At 38.6% G+C, this 19252-nt stretch overlaps 1 protein-coding gene and 1 pseudogene across 6 annotated transcripts in view; one reads left to right on the top strand and one right to left on the bottom strand.

The window, feature by feature from the left end:
* The window catches only part of Fam135a (family with sequence similarity 135 member A), an 85457-nt gene that overhangs the window by 14044 nt on the left and 52161 nt on the right, over positions 1 to 19252 (top strand). For all 6 annotated transcript variants that reach the window (XM_085836077.1, XM_085836078.1, XM_029475903.2 and 3 more), the window contains one exon: positions 10020 to 10099. In XM_085836077.1, the coding sequence (XP_085692203.1) occupies positions 10020 to 10099 (80 nt within the window). The remainder of the gene's footprint in view (positions 1 to 10019; positions 10100 to 19252) is intronic.
* On the bottom strand, positions 5686 to 6845 carry LOC110306443 (E3 ubiquitin-protein ligase RNF146 pseudogene; annotated as a pseudogene).

Raw genomic sequence — 19252 nt, 5'->3', positions numbered from 1 at the left:
GAGAAAGGCAGCTCCTTGATGCTTTGCAGAAAAGTATTTCATGGTAAGTCAGGATAAAGCTTATTAAGGCAAGGAAGAATAAACTCTCAAGAGTGAGCATTTAAGAGAAACAAAGAATTGTTAACGAAAATTGCAGTCCATATCCAAGACCTGTATGTGAGGTTCTTAAGAGAGAGTCTCATTTCAGTGCCGTTAGAGTCTGTGTCTCAGTTACATGTGGAAAGCAGGTAATGGACAACATGGTTTAAAGACTAAGCAAGGCTTAAAATTTAACTTACAAATTAAGGCAAATTATATGAGCTCATTTACTTTTTATTGACTTAAAGAATTTCCTTTTGTAAATGATATTTAAGGTGGTTTTCAAGGAACCTTGCTTAGGTTCAGTGGTGTGAGAGAAATGCTAAAATGGTGGGCTTCAGTGTTACCAAGACCTTTGCCCTACATAATCATGTTTTTTTTGTTGTTGTTGTTGTTTAAGATTTGTGTATGTGTTTGTGTGTCTGTGTTTGTGCGTTTATCTGTCTGTAAGTTTGTGCATGTTCATGCAGGGCTATAGAGGTCAGAAGATGGGTTGATATCCCCTGGAGCTGAAGTTACAGGTGGTTCTGGGCTACCTGACGTAAGACCTGGGCACTGAACTTGGGTCCTCTGCAAGAGCACTGCCTCCTCTTAACCATGAGCCATCTCTCTAGCTTGGTTTTTTTGAGTATTTTTGCTTGAAAGGTCTTAGGAAAACTGGCATTATCTCTATGGCAATTTTGACTTTATACTGAAGTTTCTTGACTTTAGCAGGAAAAGCCAACTAGATCTTAGGGTAAGGGATTTCTTCCTCTGTTTGTGTCCCTTCCTTTTTTCCTGTCTGTTTATCTTACGTCAGAGATAGAATTAAAATTCAGATAAGACTTAAAATAGGCAAAGGATGAAATGAAAGAGCCAAGTCTTAGAAATGTGATATATTATTTATTCAGCTATTTTGTAATTTTTGAGATAGGATCTTGCTACATAGTCCTGGCTGGCCTTAAATTCATAACAGTTCTTGTTCATCAGTCTCCCCAGTGCTGGGATTATGATAGGTATGTACCACCACATGAATATGTTATTTTTAAAGGGTTTTTAGAACTCTAGAAGAAAGGTGATGGAAAGGCAGAGCTGTGTTTCTGATACCCTTTAGTGTCTGAGATAAGTTGATAGTGTAGGTTTAGGTTCGGTGAGTTGTTGTGGGAGATATTAAAAAATGGCACCAAGCTATGTACTCTGTGCTATGTACTCTGCTCCAGCCATGGAGGCTAGCCCCAAGCTAGCTCCAGTTCCCTGCCTCAGAGCCACCTGTACCTCCCCAGCCATCCACCCCTGAGGCTAGTTGTCACAAATCCCCATAACCCAGTAAATAAAAACTCAAGAAGCTTATAATCCTAAGTCAGATTTATATATCAATAAATTCTCAATTCACAAGATGCCCACAAAATAATTTCAGAGCCAGTTGATAATGTTATAAATTGTCCACCTAGATAAGACATATTGTCCTGTAATTATCCATTCCTTATAAGATACTCATAGCTGCCTGTGTCTATTTAAAGCCACTCGGAATCTGGATTGTCTTTCTCTTCCTCCATCTTCCTCCCTTCTCTCCCCCTCCCTGTCTCTGTCCCTGAAACTCTTTGCTCCGCCTTCCTTTTCCCTGTCCAATCATAGGCTTCTTGTTGCAGTAATATTTAAATTAATTAAGAGAAAATTCTGCTGCAGTGAGTCATTTCCCAGTGAGAATAGAATTATTATCATTATTACTACAAACACATGTTAATGTGGTATGTTAGTTATTCTATTGCTTTGAAAAAATGCCATTAATAAATGCCATTATAAAAGAAACCATTTAACTTGGGCCTTATAGTTTCAGAGAACCAGAGTCTGTGGTAATAGCGCAAAGGCATGATGGCAGAAACAGCTGAGCACACATCTTGATCCTCAGTTTGGAGGCAAAGAGACGGGGAAATACACACTCTAGGAATTGCTCCCAGTCTTTTGAAACCTCAAAGCCTTCCCCAGTAACAGCTCCTCCAGTGAGGCCATACCTCCTAATCTTTCCAAATGATTCTACCACTGAGGACTGAGATTTCAAACATAGGGCCCATGGAGGCCCTCCTCATGCAAACCACCACATAGGGTAAAATCGATGGTTGCATGAAGAAATGCAAGTGGAGCCTGGAATGCTGGTTCATGTATGCGATTCCTAGCACTTGGGAAACCAGCACAAAAGGCTGGTCTGCGTTATGTAACTTTCAGGCTAGCCTGCACTACACAGGAAACCCTTTTCAAAGGAAAAATAAATGAGCACAGCAAGCATTTCAGAGGCATCTACAGAATGCTCATGTGTTAACTGAAGGGCTGTGTGTGCATTGTGCTATGCTGTCCAGTGCTGGGTCCATAACCAGCTGACTCACCTCCTGGATTCCAAAAGAAGTAAGGAACCAAATCGGGTCAAAAGTAACTGGATCTATCACTAGTCTAGCCAGGTCCCTGTTTTTTTTTTTTGTTTTTTGTTTTTTTTTTTGTTTTTTTTTTTTTGAAGAAAAACTCTTGGAATGTAGGTTTAAGATTCACACCTTTTGAGGGTGATAGAGTTGTTTGTTCAAAGGCAAAGGGAGGGTGGACTTAGGGTGGCAGAGTTGTGCTGAATGGTCCGTGACTGAAGTGAGGGCTACAAGTAACTTTGTATAGAATGTATCCTCTTTGTATATAGGTCATATCCTCTGCACCACGTCTAGGTCTAGCCTATCTTGTGGGGGCTCAATAACTAATTATAGTAAGAGATTTTCTAGGTTTAAGGAGTTTGTTTTTCAGAGGATTTGGCTTAATTTTGCTATGTTGTTATTTTAAAAAATGAAAATAGCCTGTTAATGTTTTCCTTTCCTCCAGTATATTTTGTGTAGCCTCTCATTCATTAGTAGGCTAGCCTATCTTAACTCGGACAACAGAACTCAAAAATAATTTACCCACAATACAAGGCACCTTGAATTGGCATGCTGTTTCATCCAGTGTAGGCTGCTGATTAAGAAAGTTACAGAACATAGCCAGGAATCCAGGCTGCTGGCTTTTTAGACTCAACATATTAGGCACATTTATACCTGAAACAGCCATGGCCTCATCCACACTTTAAAAGCTCATACCTGTAATTGTTTTTGAAACATGCTTGCTCTGTAGATGTAATCACTACCACTTGGGCATCAGAGTTCTTTGCCCAAGCACAGAACTAAACTTCCTAAAAAGCATTTTGTCAATCTAAGAATGCCCACGTACAGCCTACCTTAATTCTTTCTGTGAATTTTGAAGAAAAATGTACACTACATTTTTAATATAATGTTTGATTCATCTTATATCAAATATCTTTTAGATCAGAAACAAAGTATTTTTATTTTCCAAGTCCCAAGTCCTAGTTCCTCTGAGGTCCCTGGATCCTGATGTAAAGTGACTAATTCTTTCTTTAGCTTTTTCTCTCCTGTTCCATCTTACAGTGCTTAGTTAGTAGAAACCATTTAGGATTGCTTTTTCATCTCCTAAACTTTCTTAGGACATTGTTTAATTTCTTCCTAAGTTCTTATAAATAACATATTTTAATCATCCCATTAACAAGAGTTACTAATTTTCTAATCTGTAATGTCTTCATTATTTTTCTACTTCTTATAATTAACATTTACGTTGTTCATAAAGTCATTGTGTTTTAAAATTTTGTTATAGCAAGTACCAATCCTAAGTATTGATTTGTGCATTTTTTATTTATTGCTATGGTAATATATGTATAACCAGCTAATAGCAAGCACAGAGCTTATAATAGCATTGCATCAACATGTATTTCTGCTCCTAAAGCTGTACTAGCTAGATAGTTCTGTTAAGCTCTTTTAGCTTGGCTAATCTTTGCTGGGTTCATTCATCAATCCAGTCAGCTGACAGCTTGGCTGAGTACTAGCTGATGCCAAATAGCCTCAACTTGGCAGACACAACTTTCTTTTACAGATTTTTATCCTACGTCTTGTTATCATGGAGTGGGCAAGGATCCAAAGAGAGAAAGAAGCCATTCAAAGAGCTCTCTTAGCACTTAGAATTGGTCAGAGGAGCATGAACACACCTACACACACGCACACACGCGCACACACACACACACACACACACACAGAGAGAGAGAGAGAGAGAGAGAGAGAGAGAGAGAGAGAGAAATGTAGTAACATTTTTAATGCCGTATATGCTTTCTTTAGTGATATTTTTATCATGTGGTTTGTGTGTGTCTACCTGCATGTAGAACACATGTACTCCAGAATGCACACAGAGGTCAGAGGACAACCTGCAGGGGCAGGTCTCTCTCCACCTGTGGTCTCCAGCTCTCAAGTTCAGGCCATCAGGCTCAGAAGCAAGCCAGCTTAAGCCACTGAATCATCACTGCCACCTGCTCCCTGTTTTAACCACTTTTACCTCATACGATTCTGTTTAGAGTTTAAGAAAAATATTGTAGAAATAAAAACATTCTTTTAACGACTAGATTAAATTAACATTCACAGGTTACATTTGATTATATATCTAATTTTTTTTAAAGCTATAATCAGTGACATAATCTAAAGGCTTACACTCAGTAGTTTTTAGAAGAACACTCAAGTGGTGCTGTGTCCTTTTGGATACATTACAGAACATACAGTGTCTGGCTATTTCTTTTTGTGACAAGATTGATTTCAAATATTAACAGTCTGGTGAACCTTTATAAAGCTTTTTATAACCTAATCAGTGGTGTCCTTTGAAGGTCTTTGCCCAGGGTGATTATTTTACTACGAGTTTCAGAACAGTGGCATTTCTCTAATTGGCAAACTATTACTTCATTAGCTATTTGGTTGCTGAGCAGTGCAGTCTGTGTAGGGCATAGGTTTTGTTCCTCCTGTCCAGTAGCTTTCAGGATATTGTCTTGTGCCCTGGTCCCTTTGCGTTACAGTCAGGTTTTCTTCAGTGGCAGGGTGACCTCACAGATTCCTTAGCTTTTTAATGATGCTGTCTCATTTTTCTCTTTTTTTTTTCTGATAAACTCTAGTATTTATTAAATTATAAAGTTTTTTTAATCAAAAAGAAAAATGCAGACTAAGAGAAACCTCCAAGTACAAGGACAAGACAGCAAATCTTCTGGAAGGGAACACCATGAAGTGCAGTACAGATTCCTAAACCTCATTAGCTGCAGCTTTACCGTTTATCTGAAGAAGACCAGCTATAGCTGTTAATCATCTATTTTAAAATCCCAAAGTCACATCAAGCTTCCTGCTCTTAATGATATCAAATATCTCATTTTATTGAAGATTTTATACCAATCCATGCAGAAAAATAAGGCAGTGCAGGAGTCAGATGAGTACCATTAATGCACAGGGACACACTAGCCAGAACTAAAAACTTAAAAAATACACTATAAAGTAAACAGATGTCAAGAAAACTGTGTTATACTAAACAGCTCTCAACTATCAACACCCCAGTTCCTCACATTAAATAAATTTGAGCAGAGACATGTTAGACATTTTAATTTCAGGTCTGTCTTTCCCATATCCCTCCCCACCCCCCTACCCCAACTCCCACAATGCACTACTAAGGATGAGTATAATGTTACGTGGGCAGAAATTTACAGGTATCCGTTTTACCCTTGAGTGTGGTGCTGAAGACATTTGTTTAAACCGCTGTCACTGTGCACTGTCCATCAGGCCTTCTGGATCTGACATTGACACTCATGGTCCCACCCCCTGCAACTGATCGGTCAGTTCCTGATCGGTCTGACTGGTCGGCTACTGTCTGGTTTGCATTTAAAAAGTCTCTGTTGGGTCAAAGAGTGCTGTGCAACTACCACAGGGGCATCCTCACTATCACTACTGGCATCTGATTCTGTTTCTTCAACGGAGGTATCTGGTACTCTGCCAGAAGATGGCGATTCATGATCTTCTCCTTCACCTCTGTGACTCCTTTCAGCTATGCTGTCTCCACTGAGTTGTGAATGAGCAAGAGTCTTCCAAAGAAATGCCTGCATCAGGGGATGGTGTTACAGGGCTGGTTAACTGACCATCAACTGATGTCAGGGGCCTTGTAGAAGATGGCACTGCCAGCTGAACAAAAGCTCCAGTCTGTGCTGATCCACTGTCCGCACCATCAGCAGAACTCTCTCTTGCTAGGTTTACAGTATTGGTGTCACAGTCCAGCCTAAGTCCAGCTACTCCCTTCTTTGATATATCTGTTATATCTCGCTTAGTCTTCCTGCGACGTCCATGTTCATTTCTCCTATATTGAACCATGTTTTCAAGATCAACAACATACAGAAATCCAGCAATTAACATTTGCGTGTTCTTTTTACCTTTGGAAAAAGCATCTTCTAGCTCCCGACTGGTGCACTCATCATACTGCCACCACCCGTTCCTTCCTTCATAACACCACGCATATTCACCATTTCCTCTGCTTGCAGCCTTAAGTTCTTCTGGTGACAACAAGAATTGTCAAGAAAATCCTCAGGAATCTCTTGTTGACAAAGAGCACATCGCTTCCCAAGCCATGAAGCACCCTTTACGCACAGATAACAGAAAACATGCTTACAGGGCAGACTGACAGGGTGAACACTTGTTTGTAGACAAAGGCACTTTCGGGAGCTGTCAGAGAAGGTGCAGTATTAGAACAGGACTCATTTGCCTTCTTATTTGTAGGAAGCATATTTATTGTGAGATCAATTTCACCACAGCCGGCCGCACTTCATCACAGATTCCACAGGCACCAGTCACAAAATTAAAGCGTCTTCTTTACCAGCTGTCAGCTAATTTGTAGTGTTTTCTCTTGCACTGCTGGTTCATTCTCTGTGCTCTCAGCCACCACCACAGCCGCCTTGCAGTCTTTTCTCCTCCCTCATTTTTCTCTTTTATGCTTATGGGGCACCCCTCATTTCATGTTGGCTTCACACACACAGTCTTTTCACATTATTCATAGGACACACTTGGAATTGGCTTTTCTAACAGTATTTAACTTAATTTTTTTTCCATATTAATCTCTACTTTTCTGGTGATTATTGTAGTTACTACCAAAAAAATTTCAAATATGAAAAAAACCCTCAATCCATATTTGCTAACTAAGGTAATTTTTATATAATACTAGGTTAAATGCTATTACAGTGTACCATACTGCAGGGGACTAGATAAACAGGGCAGGAAACTGTAGTCCTGGGCCTAATCTAGACCTATCCATTCATTCACTGGTTCACTGCATCCGTGGCTGCTTTTTCTTAGCACAGAAAGAGTAGTCTAAACAGGGTGTGTGGCCCACAATTCAAGAGATACGTATTACCAGGCCTTGAAGTTCATTCGTCCTTGATGAAGAATATGTATGTAAGCCGGGCGTGGTGGCGCACGCCTTTAATCCCAGCACTCGGGAGGCAGAGGCAGGCGGATTTCTGAGTTCGAGGCCAGCCTGGTCTACAAAGTGAGTGCCAGGACAGCCAGGGCTACACAGAGAAACCCTGTCTCGAAAAACCAAAAAAAAAAAAAAAAAAGAATATGTATGTAATATCCCAACCTTTACAGCTATCCAATAGGTTGTCCCTAATATATTCTAATTTGAACATTTTCATAGTTCTAGGAAAATGATAGTCATTGTATTTTATAGGATACAGTGTAATGTTTTGATGTAGATTTTGGAGCCATTTAAGGTAGTGAGCTTAGTTGTTGCCTCACGACTTATCTCTTTGTGTGTGGTAAGAATATTTAAGATTCTTTTGACCCACCAGCCATGGGTCTTCTGCTCCACAGCCTTACCAACCCTGTTCCTTTTGATAATTGTCATTATATGGTGTGTGTGGGGGTGTAATTACGTATTTTAGAATTGTGGGGGTTTTTGTGTTCTATATATTCAATGCTCATATTTTGTGTAAGTTGTCAAATACAAAATTATGGTTAGACACTTAAAAAATAGTACTGCTTCAATGGTTTAAAATGAAATATCACCTAGTATTTATTTAGTCTTAATAAGCTTTTGTGTCATATACTTATGCTTTAAATTCACGTAATATTGAGCCATGTTGTTCTCATGGGAGGTTGAAGAGCCCCTTGAAGACTTTGCTCTTTGGTTTGAAGGTTTTTCCTGCTTGGGTTTTAACTCTTAGCTACCCTTGCTTGCCAGCAGGCTGTATAATCTTTTTAGTCGTACTACTCTGCCTCCATGGAGTTTGCTATGTCCATTTAGGGCACTTTACACTTCTGTTCACTGTGATTAATTCTGCCCCTGTGATATGACTACCTGCTTGCTCCCTTCTGCATGTCATTTATATACATCCTCCTCTACCTCTCCCACTAACACATTCTCTCTCAACTTAATGTGCTGTCTTTTTGATTTTTGTTTTCTATGGTCACTGAGAGCATGATCCCAGTATTGTCACCTTCAGTGTCCCTGCCTTTTCTTTTCTCTGTTTTGTTTTGGGGGTAGGAGAAGGGGGAGGAAAGGTTAGCTCTTGGCTGTAATGAAACTCACTAGTAGACTAAGCTGGCCTCGAACTCACAGAAATCTACCTGCCTCTCTCTGCCTCTCTGCCTCTCTGCCTCTCTGCCTCTCTGCCTCTCTGCCTCTCTGCCTCTCTGCCTCTCTGCCTCTCTGCCTCTCTGCCTCTCTGCCTCTCTGCCTCTCTGCCTCTCTGCCTCTGCATCGTGAGTGCTGGGATTGCAGGTGTGTGCCAACCTTATCCTTGTGTTTTAATGTTTGCCTCACTTTGGGAAATCTTGTATTAATAAAAAATTTTATTTTATAACTTTTATCTAATTTAAAATAATTACAGTGACGGATAAAATGACTTGAAACAAGAAAGTAAAAATGTATACAGTAACTCGCTCCTACCTTGAAAACAATTGAATTCTTAAACAATGAACCAAATACATATTTTAATTAATTAGTTTTTAAATTGATTTATTTCGTGCATGTGAGCAGCGTGCCTTGATCAGTCCATCTCCTCCCTCTCTAACTCCTCCTCTACCTCTCCCACTAGCACACTCTCTCTCTCAACTTCATGTGCGGTCTTTTTGATTTTTAATCTACTGAGTCCACTTGGTGCTCCCAGTGTACTCCTAAGGCCAAACTGTATATTTGCTTCTTCCATTAGACACGGGCAGCCTGTCAGAGGTTTCATCCCCAGTGGAAACGGATACTCCCCTCTCCCAGCAAGTGTCAGTTGCCAGTGACTGTTAGGGACAGGTGGAAGGAGCTCTGTGAGGGCCTTTCTGTTCCTTCTGGGTTGTAGCTAACTCCACTCCCGCAGGTCATCACCCGTCCTTTCTGGGCTCACAGCTGCACCACAGTGTTCATTTCTTTTCTCCCCAAGATGTCTACATAGTGCCTTCTAGCTTATCATATGAGGGGTTTTAGTGTTTGTTTTTCTAAGACAGGGTCTTATACAGCGCAGCTGGCTTCAAACTTAAAATCTTTCTGCCCCAGCTTCCTGATTTCCATGTACTAGAATTCAAGGCATGTGTAAAATCAGTTTTAAAATGCTATTTTGAATTAATCTGATGTCTTTCTCAAACTCACAATCAGAAACATTTTCTTTTCTTTGATTTTTTTTTTTTTTTTTTTTACATTTGTGTGTGTGTGTGTGTGTATAAGTGAGTCAGTTCTGTCCTTCAATGAAAGTTGTAAAAATTGAACTTAAGTTATGAAATCAGGAGTGGCAGCAGTTTGCTAGCCCAATTCCATTATCTTTTAAATAAATTAAATGCTGAAGTTCTTAGAAGACTTAATAATTCCATAGGTTAGTATCACAGTCACTGCTATACAGTAAAGCTACGGTGTATAGTTGTTTATGTTTCTATTGTTCTTCTGTACATGTGCCAAATCTCTCTTTTGGTTTCATGCTGTGCTAGTATTTCATAGGTGGATATGGGAAATGTTACAGGGAACTGATAGAATTGGGCCAGAATTTTATTTTAATAGATACAAAATGTAGAGATGGGAACATATGTTTTAAAATAACCTATTTATTGCGCTTTTAGTTTTTACCAAATACGTGCATCGATGAAAATACCACCAAGAATTCCCCACAGAGTAGAAGCCAGTTTGTTACACGCAACAGGTAAGCCAAAAAATATTTTCAAGTTAAAAATAAGAATTTGAAGTAGCATATTGGTCAGTGATAACATTACTTGACTCTTTTTACTATAAGCATGAATTAGCAAATAGGATTGCTATGATTTCCCTTTTAAGAAATCAGTAAAACAGGCTTAATTTGGTTTCTTAGAAACACCTGAAAAATGTGTCATATACGTTGAGGTTTAAAAGAGTATGCAGTCAACAAAGTCTGTACATATTTGACTTAAAAATTACTGGACTGTTATATGATAAAATTTTACAATATGCTTTTGAATTCTGCATTCTTGTGACTCAGCTTCTTGAATACTGGGATTACAACTGCATGTTGCCATGCCCAGCTTTAGAAGTTTAATAAAATTACTGTATAAAATTATCTCCATCCTTCATGTTTAAGAAACATAAAATTTTGCCTTTAGTCTTGAGTCTCACCCCCAGACATCATTATATCCACATATAAGCTAGAAGGTACGATGTATAAGTACTATGTATATGTCTGGATATTCCACAGTCTCAAAAAGATTAGAAACCTAAGCATTTCTAATCCCAAGCATTCTGGATAAGAAATACTCAACTTGTATGTGTTTTTATTCCATATAATTAGGAAGTGAGATGGGGGCTGGAGAGATGGCTCAGCCGTTCAAAGCTAGGCTCATAACCAAAAATATAGGGAAGCAAGATGGTTAGTAACAAATTCTAAATATTTGTCATATAAACCTGGTATTATCGTTTTCAAAGTTATAAAAATAATAACACACTAAACCTAAATTTAGGCTGAGCACAAACAGACCATTTTTGATATTTAAAGAAATTTACTAAAAATTAGAATTGTTAGCCTAGCATGTATCTCACATATATACTTACTGTTGTAATAAAGCCTTTTTTGTAAGTCCACCCTCAAGAAATAGAGAGGGGGCTGGAGAGATGGTTCAGCTGTTAAAAACTGGGCTCACAACCAAAATGTCAAGAAACAACGGCAGTAAAGCACCAGCAATTTCAAAACAGACTTGGTGCTCCTCTCTACACTCCCAAAATCCAGCAGGGGATGGGTTTACTGTTTATCTCTCGAGCTTGCAAAATCCTCAAACTTTGGTTTATGAAATACTTTTGCAGATGTCAATATAGTTTATGTAAATTCAGAAACACTAAGTTAACTGCTTTTTAGTTTTGAATTTCTTAAATAGCATTACTTACTTTATAGTAATGAAATTTGGAGAAAACTAGGCCAAATTTTATATTTATGTGTGTGTGTGTGTGTGTGTGTGTGTGTGTGTGTGTAATGTATCAATCACAATAATAATTGAAGAAGAAATTATGAAATTCAGAGGGAGTTGGGGGAACACAGGACAAATTGGGGGGAGTATACAGGATAAAAATTATATAAATACAGTACTAATAATCTCAAACACTAATGTAATCTAAAAATGTCAGCATAATATGTTAATATAGTAATAATATACTATATATTAATATATAATATATGTAAACAATGTATTCCTATATTGTTTATATTGATATATTGATATATAATATAATTATATTAATACATTATATATCAATATAATATTTACATATAAAATCATTTTGTTTTGGTTTTGGTTTTTTGAGACAGTGCTTCTCTGTGTGGCCCTGGCTGTTCTGGAACTCACTCTGTAACTCAGAGATCCACCTGCCTCTGCCTCCTCAGTTCTGGGGATTAAAGATGTGTGCTACCACTGTCTAGCCGAAAATTGTAAATATTTTTTACAGTTGATGTTTTTCTTAAGAAAGACTGAATTAATTTATGCTGAAGCTAACATTTTTGTATTTTGGACATTTTAATTTGGAATTAATTTAAAAAACATTGCCTTTTAGATGTTTAGGTATAGGATCATTTAGTTAATCCAGAAAATTCTAATTGTGGGTAAGGGGAGAGATAAGAATTCTAGAAAGAGAGTTGAGGAAATGATAGAATGTATACAAAACTAAGTAAGTTGTAGAGTCTGTGAAAGTCAAGAATGGAATGTTCTAGAAAGAATAAATTCGTTGTGTTCATTACATAGTCTTACTGTATGCAGTGGAAATAGCTCTTTGTTTATGCTAGATATATAGGGGAGGCACACATATCTAAGAGATAAAAACTTCTGTTAAAATTAAAAACTTTTAGCTGGGTGGTGTTCGCACATGCCTTTAATCCCAGCACTTGGGAGGCAGAGGCAGGCAGATTTCTGAGTTCGAGGCCAGCCTGGTCTACTGAGTGAGCTCCAGGACAGCTAGGGCTACACAGAGAAACCCTGTCTCGAAAAACCTAAAAAACAAAACAAAACAAAACAAAAAATTAAATGCTTTTTAGTAATTCAGAGATTACTTCTACCTTAGTTTTCTTAGGTTCTGAACAATTATTGGAAGGACTAGAAATTGTAGTCATCTTAGTATTAAACAATGATTCTAAGAAAGATTACAGAGCCAGAGTTAATAAGACAGTAGAGCCAATAACAAGTGGAGAGCTGTTATTTGAAAGCAAACATATATTTAGAATGATCTAGAAGATGGAAGTGAATGTCAGTGTATCGCATCTGAGTTATGTGTTTTGTTGAAAATTGCATTATGATAGTTATAACTTCTTTTTCTATAAGTAATCTTGACCTAAACTTTATCAAGCGTTTCTCTACTTTTACTTCCTGACAGTAAGCTGGGGACTAGAGGGAGAATGAGAAATTAATTACCAGGTGATTTAGCCATGGCTCTTGATTCTCTTTCCTCTTCTCGTAAGCTTTGAGTGACTCGCTGACTGCTACTTTATTATATTCCTTTTGTGTGTGTGTGTGTGTGTGTGTGTTTCATTCATAGTCATATTCCTGCCAAGAGTACTTTTTTCTTTCCCTAATCAAAAATAGTAATGGTCTCTTGATTGACAGTAAATCAGAATTATGGATCTTGTCAGGGGTCCTAGGATCTAGTAATTAGGAATGATGGAAGCAGTGTGCCATTCAACCCTTCTGGACCTTTGAGAGCAATTTATGTCCTGAAAATTGGAGCAGAAGCTACGTTTCATGGCAGTAAGAAAGTGAGCAATTTCCCCAGCTCCTCTGATAAACAGTTTGTCTAAATGAAGACAAATAGCCAAAAGATCAGTTTGTTCTAGAATGCATGCTTACTTCCTTTTACAAATGTTGTATTCCCTCTACCTTACAAATTCTTCCTGATTCACATGTAGATACATGTACTTTTGTTTCTAATAATAGGTTGAAAACTGATAACAGTGTTCAGGTTTTTTTGTTTTGTTTTGTTTTGTTTGTTACTGCATAAGAGGACATGGATTTATTAAATTGAAGTGGGTATCCAGCATGAGAGAAGAGCAAGCTTAAATTTCTAGAGGAAAATAATGCAGGTCTAGTTGTTTGAATGCTGATCTAATGGAGTGGGTAGATGGTTCGACATGCAGACATAGATATGGTTTAGCTGCTGATTCACATGCTGCTCTCAAATAATAATGATGGAGGTACTAGAATTCAGAGACCCCTGAGAAATCTCACTTTTTTCTCAGAAATAACATTCCATTATAACAACCAGCTATCAAACCCTTTAAAGAACAGTGCTTTAAAAATAAGGATAGTTTAAGGAAGTAACTGGAGGCAATTCATACCATGTCTTAAATTATTTACTGTTATTGGTAACTGAATAATCTCAACAGCCTTGAGTAAAAAATTCATTTTCAGATTTTTATGTTTCAATAAACTTTGAATTATGAAGCCTTTAAGTTGGCTTAGCATTTCAAACTTCAATTCTTTGCTCTCATTTGAACAGTTTCATTCTGTCACGGCAAAAGTGAAGCTCCGTGCCTGTATACAGATACAAATGTATCTGAACTGTGCTGTGAACGGCTGCCGCTTATGCTGCTATCCTTTACTTTGCCATGCTAGACACAATAAGGCAGAGCTGAATGCGAGGTCACCTGCTTATGAGTGATGCGAAAGCTGTGTGTAGGCACGGTAAAGCTGTGCATAGTGACTACTGTTGAGATGCAGACTGGTGTGAGCACTAACCCTCTGCATCTGCAGTGTGCAAAAGTACATTCCTGCGTGTGCTAGCGAAGAGCTGAGCAGCAAGCTGCAAATGCTCACCTCGACAAAGATAGGTCACGAAATTAAGAAGTTAGGTGTAACTTGTTCAAAAACAAATACGAAATGCTTACTGTATATAAGTTATAGCACTCAATCCAATACTAATAAACTAAAAAACATAAATGGTTATTGGCCTCATGGAGACGTTTCTTCTAACATGTTGAAAAGCTGTTTCTGATTGAGACCAATAGTTTGAACATATGCATGTGTTGACCTGTTCCTAAGCCATTTGCAAATGTCAGGATAGTATAGAAAGGATGACACAGGAGTGGAGTTGAGTGATGGTTACTCAAGCTGACTGTCTTGATTTGACCACTGCTTACACTGTTTACATTCTACTACATACCCCACAAACATGTAGAATTCAAAATCAAATTTAGTTTAAAAATCAAATTTTAGAAAAGAAAATATATATAAGAAATTAGGGTCCATTTGCCACCCCATATTGTAGGGAACTTTGAAACATAATAAAAGTTTATGAAAAACTTCAATTCACGTTCTCTTTACTGGTAAAAAGTTTATATTTCATCCATTTTTTTTTTCTAAGACAACACTAGTTGAGTGGTTTGGTTTCTAACTTGCATGATTAGAAGCTTCATTTAGGTTTCTGCTAGGTCTCAGTGTCTGACCATTACTGAATGAAAGGAGGGAGTAATTAGATATTGGAAGAGCTTGAACATATCTCTTTGAGATTCAATTTAAATTGATAAACTATTTGCTAAGGAATTCTTCATAGTATTTGTAGCTGCAATGTGCATTTTGTAGGGCAGAGGTTGACACTGAATGTTTTCCTATTTTTCTCTCCCTCCTGCCTTTAAAAAAACAAAAACAAAAAACAAAAAAACGCAGCATCACCCACTGAACCGGAAGCTTGCTGATTCAGCTTGCCTGGCTAGCCCACAAGCTCTGGGTATCCTTCTGTCTCTGTCCCACAAAGAGCTAACTACCACCATGCCTGACTTTCATATGGAAACTAGGGATTCAAAATTGAGTCTTGATGCTTGCATAGTAAGCACTTTGCCCATGACTTCCCTTCCCAGTTTCCTGGAAAATGTATTTTATTGGAGTTGTCAGAGACCTAATGTCATGAATTGTGAAGAATCTGAATATTTGACTTTGAACATTGTTGAAAATTACTTTGCATGCTTCTCCATGAGTCTGTACATGTTTTGAGCAGAGATACTTGGAAAGCCTATTAAAGACTTAAAAAGATGCTTGTGGACAACTTTGGAAACTGAAGTCTTAATTTGAGGCACTGAGTAAAATTTTTTATTTACTGTTTTTAGTCTGATCATGAGAATGTTTTCTGCTGATGCAAGATTCGACAGGTTTACATATAACTGTTGGTAAAGGTTGAGGCAACCACACACTCAGGGCATGTGTGACAGTCACTTAGCCAGTGACTCCCGTCAGACTTAGGAAAGGGAAGTAAGTGATATGCAGCCACTGTGTGTGCTGGGAATTACAAAATCTCTTGTGTCTTCTGTGAGCAGGCATGGAACTGTAGTAGATGAGCTGCTCAGCCTGTGAGTGCAATACTTTCTCAGAAGAACACCTCAAGAGTGTGTTATCTAGAAAGGCACATTAAAAAGTGTTCAGGACTGAGACACATTGTAACTATGGTAGATGCTGACAAGTGACTGAGATTTGAGAGTTTCCCATTGGATTTAACAGTGCAGAATTCATTGGTCTTGATGTGCAGTTGCATGGGTCAGAGACTAGATGGAATGTGAATTAATTCTTGCTGTGTAAAAAGTTGCTACCCAACTTAGTTTTAAACACCACATTATCACAGTTTCTGTGTCAGGAATTTAGCCCCGTGCCTCTGGCTCAGAGTCTCTCACAAGTTAAAGTCAATTACTTCTGTTTTGTTTACACAAGTTATACCATTACTTTTGCTTTATTCACAAACATTAATTCTGCTTACTTTGTGGGAAGAAATTATACAAGGGTATGGACACCAGGAAGTGAGAATCAATGGACCATCTAAAATTCTGGCAATAACAAAATAGGCTGAGAGATAAGAAGGAGAGGATATGAATTAAATAAACATATTAAATGCCAAGAACTTGAGCTGTGCCAGAAAAGGAAACAGAAACAATAACTTTGTCTAGGATCATCTGTAGGTATGTATAGTAGTAGAACTTATAGTTTTCAGCTGATGATGATGGAGAAGGAGAAGAAAACAACAGTGATGACTATCTCATTACATAAGAACCAAAGTGATAGAAGGCAGGATAGGGGACAGACAATACATTGTGAAGTTGTCACCTGGAAATGTGAGTTACGAGCAGGTTCAGAAGTCGGCATAATTGGCAGGCAGCACTAAAGGCTCCCCTGAGATAAGTGGCCATGACTGTAAAGCATAGCCAGACCAAAGAGTTGTATATTGTTCTCCAGGCATATCTCACTTGTATGGATTAGGCAGAGAGCTGCATTTCGCAAAACTGAGATATACAAGCAATTATATCAAACAAAGCTAGTAAATATTCACACACAAGCACACACATATAATGAACACTATATGTGTGTGTGTTATAATTATATATGTGTGTGTATATATATATACACATATGTATGTGTGTGTATATATATATATATATCAATGTTTGATGTTTGGTTTGTTTTCTGTGTTTTAAGACAAGAGTCTCATTGAGTTAGATTGAGTTAGCTAGACTGGAATTATCAGTCCTTTTAATGTTAGCCTTTAAAGACAGGTATTCTTGGCACATGTTACTGTTCCTGCGCCTTCTTGGTGGGATGTATGAATGTAAGAGGGTTTGATTGTGATGAATCAGAATTTAACAGGTACTTAGAAGGAAAATGGACACTTGGAAGAAAATGGAGAGGCCAGAAGAGGAACTAGAGCCACAGAATCAGTCCTAAGTGGGCCTGAAGGCTTGTTAGACATTGTTACTTGGGGAAGTACGCTGGGAAAATAGGTGTGGTTGTAACAGGAAGTCAATTTAAACTTAATGCTGCAGAGGAATTGCAGTCAAAAGCATTGTAAAAATCTAGGACATGACCGTAGGAAGGGGAAGCTAAAGAGGACTATGGTTCAGGAATACAGAGGGGAAAAGTTCCTAGACAGTTGGGTATAGCCCGTTTTGCTATACATCAGCAGTAATATAGAAGGTAGTTTTAGAAGGAATAAGTCTGAATTAAGAAATAAAATCATTAAGAAATTAGGATCTTGCCGTGCTCACACCTTTAATCCTAGCACTTGGGAGGCAGAGGCAGCCGAATTTCTGAGTTCAAGGCCAGCCTGGTCTACAGAGTAAGTTCCAGGACAGCCAGGGCTATACAGAGAAATCCTGTCTTGGGAAGAAAAAAAAAAAAAAAAAAAAAACAACGAATTGTTTACAAAAGAAATTAGGATCTTGGGGAAGGACTGGGAGGGGGAGGGAAACTGCGGTTGGGATGTAAAGTAAATTAAAATTTCAAAAGGAAATTAGAATCTTGATGGATCTGCAAGAATGAATGAGGTGGTCTGTAGGATATGAAGCCTAATGACAGAAAGCGCGACATTACTAATAGTGGTGGATGTAAAGGGAGCTGCTGTCTGAAAGCTAAGAAACAAGGATGCCCAAGCCCTGGGGGCAAGTGTAGGAAGAGCCTCACTTTGAAAAGTATCCACGGGGCTGGTGATATAGCTCAGCGGGTAAGAGTGCCTCACAGCTATCCATTGGATAGAGCACAGGGTCCCAATGAAGGAGCTAGAGAAAGGAAGGACCCAAGGAGCTGAAGGGGTTTGCAGCCCCATAGGAGGAACAACAATATGAACTAACCAGTACCTACCCCCACCCCCCCAGAGCTCCTTGGAACTAAACCACCAACCAAAGAAAACACATGGTGGGACTCATGGATGGCTCCAGCTGCATATGTAGCAGAGGATGGCCTAGTCGGTCATCAATGGAAGGAGAGGCCCTTGGTCCTGTGAAGGCTCGATGCCCCAGTATAGGGGAATGTCAGGGCCAGGAAACGGGAGTGGGTGGGTTGGTGAGCAGGGGGAGAGGGAGGGAATTTTGGAGGGGAAACTAGGAAAGGGGATAACATTTGAAATGTAAATAAAGAAAAGAAAAGAAAAAAAAAGAGCACTGACTGCTCTTTCAAAAGTCCTGAGTTCAAATCCCAGCAACCACATGGTGGGATGGCTCACAACCACCCATAATGATATCTGACGCCCTCTTGTGGTGCATCTGAAGACAGCTACAGTGTATTTATTTATAATAATAGATAAATCTTTGGGCCAGAGCGATCTACTGGAGCGAGTGAGGCCAACTGGAGCCAGCGGAGGTCTTAAATTCAATTCCCAACAACCAGTTGAAAGCTCACAACTATCTGTACAGCTTCAGTGTGTACTCATATATATAAAATAAATAAATCTTTTTTAAAAAAGAAAGAAAAGTATCCACAAAAAAAGGGTGGGCATGGCAGCCCCTGCACATGTGCATCTCAGCACAAGGGAGAAAAACAAGAGAATTCCCAGGGCTTGCTCACAAGCAGTCTAGCTCAATTTGTGAGTCCTAGATCCAGTCAGAGGCCCTGGCCTTAAATAAGGTAAAAAGCGATTGAGAAAGACACCTATGAGCAACTTGAGCTCTTGTCTACACGACTGGTCCTTACCCCCATATGCACACACTGTCACAACAAATACATGCAAACAGGACATACAGGAGGGAAAAGAAACAGAATTCATGGGAGGCAGTAGGAAAAGCCTTTGCTTTGTGAGGAAACAAATTCTAATTAGCATTGTCTGAAGGCTTTACACAGAATCTATATTGTATTAAGGGAAATTTCCCCATCTCAGCTTTTAAACATTCAGAATGAAATTTTTGAGCTATTCCATTTTGTCTATTGTGAAATATCTCAAACTTACAGAAAAGTTGTAAATATATTGAAAAGACTATTAATATGCAAGCCTTTTAATTATTTGCAAGCCTGTGTGTCCATGCAGTCACTCGCATGCCACAGCATGTGTGGGGGCCGGAGGACAACTTACAAGAGTTAATTCTCTCCTACCTTGGGCCCCAAGG

The sequence above is a fragment of the Mus caroli genome, unplaced genomic scaffold (assembly GCF_978045245.1).
Source record: "Mus caroli unplaced genomic scaffold, Mus_caroli_1 scaffold_1, whole genome shotgun sequence".
Classification (NCBI taxonomy): Eukaryota; Metazoa; Chordata; class Mammalia; order Rodentia; family Muridae; genus Mus; species Mus caroli.
The sequence above is the reverse complement of the archived record's forward strand: the minus strand, read 5'-3'. Positions and strand labels throughout refer to the sequence as shown.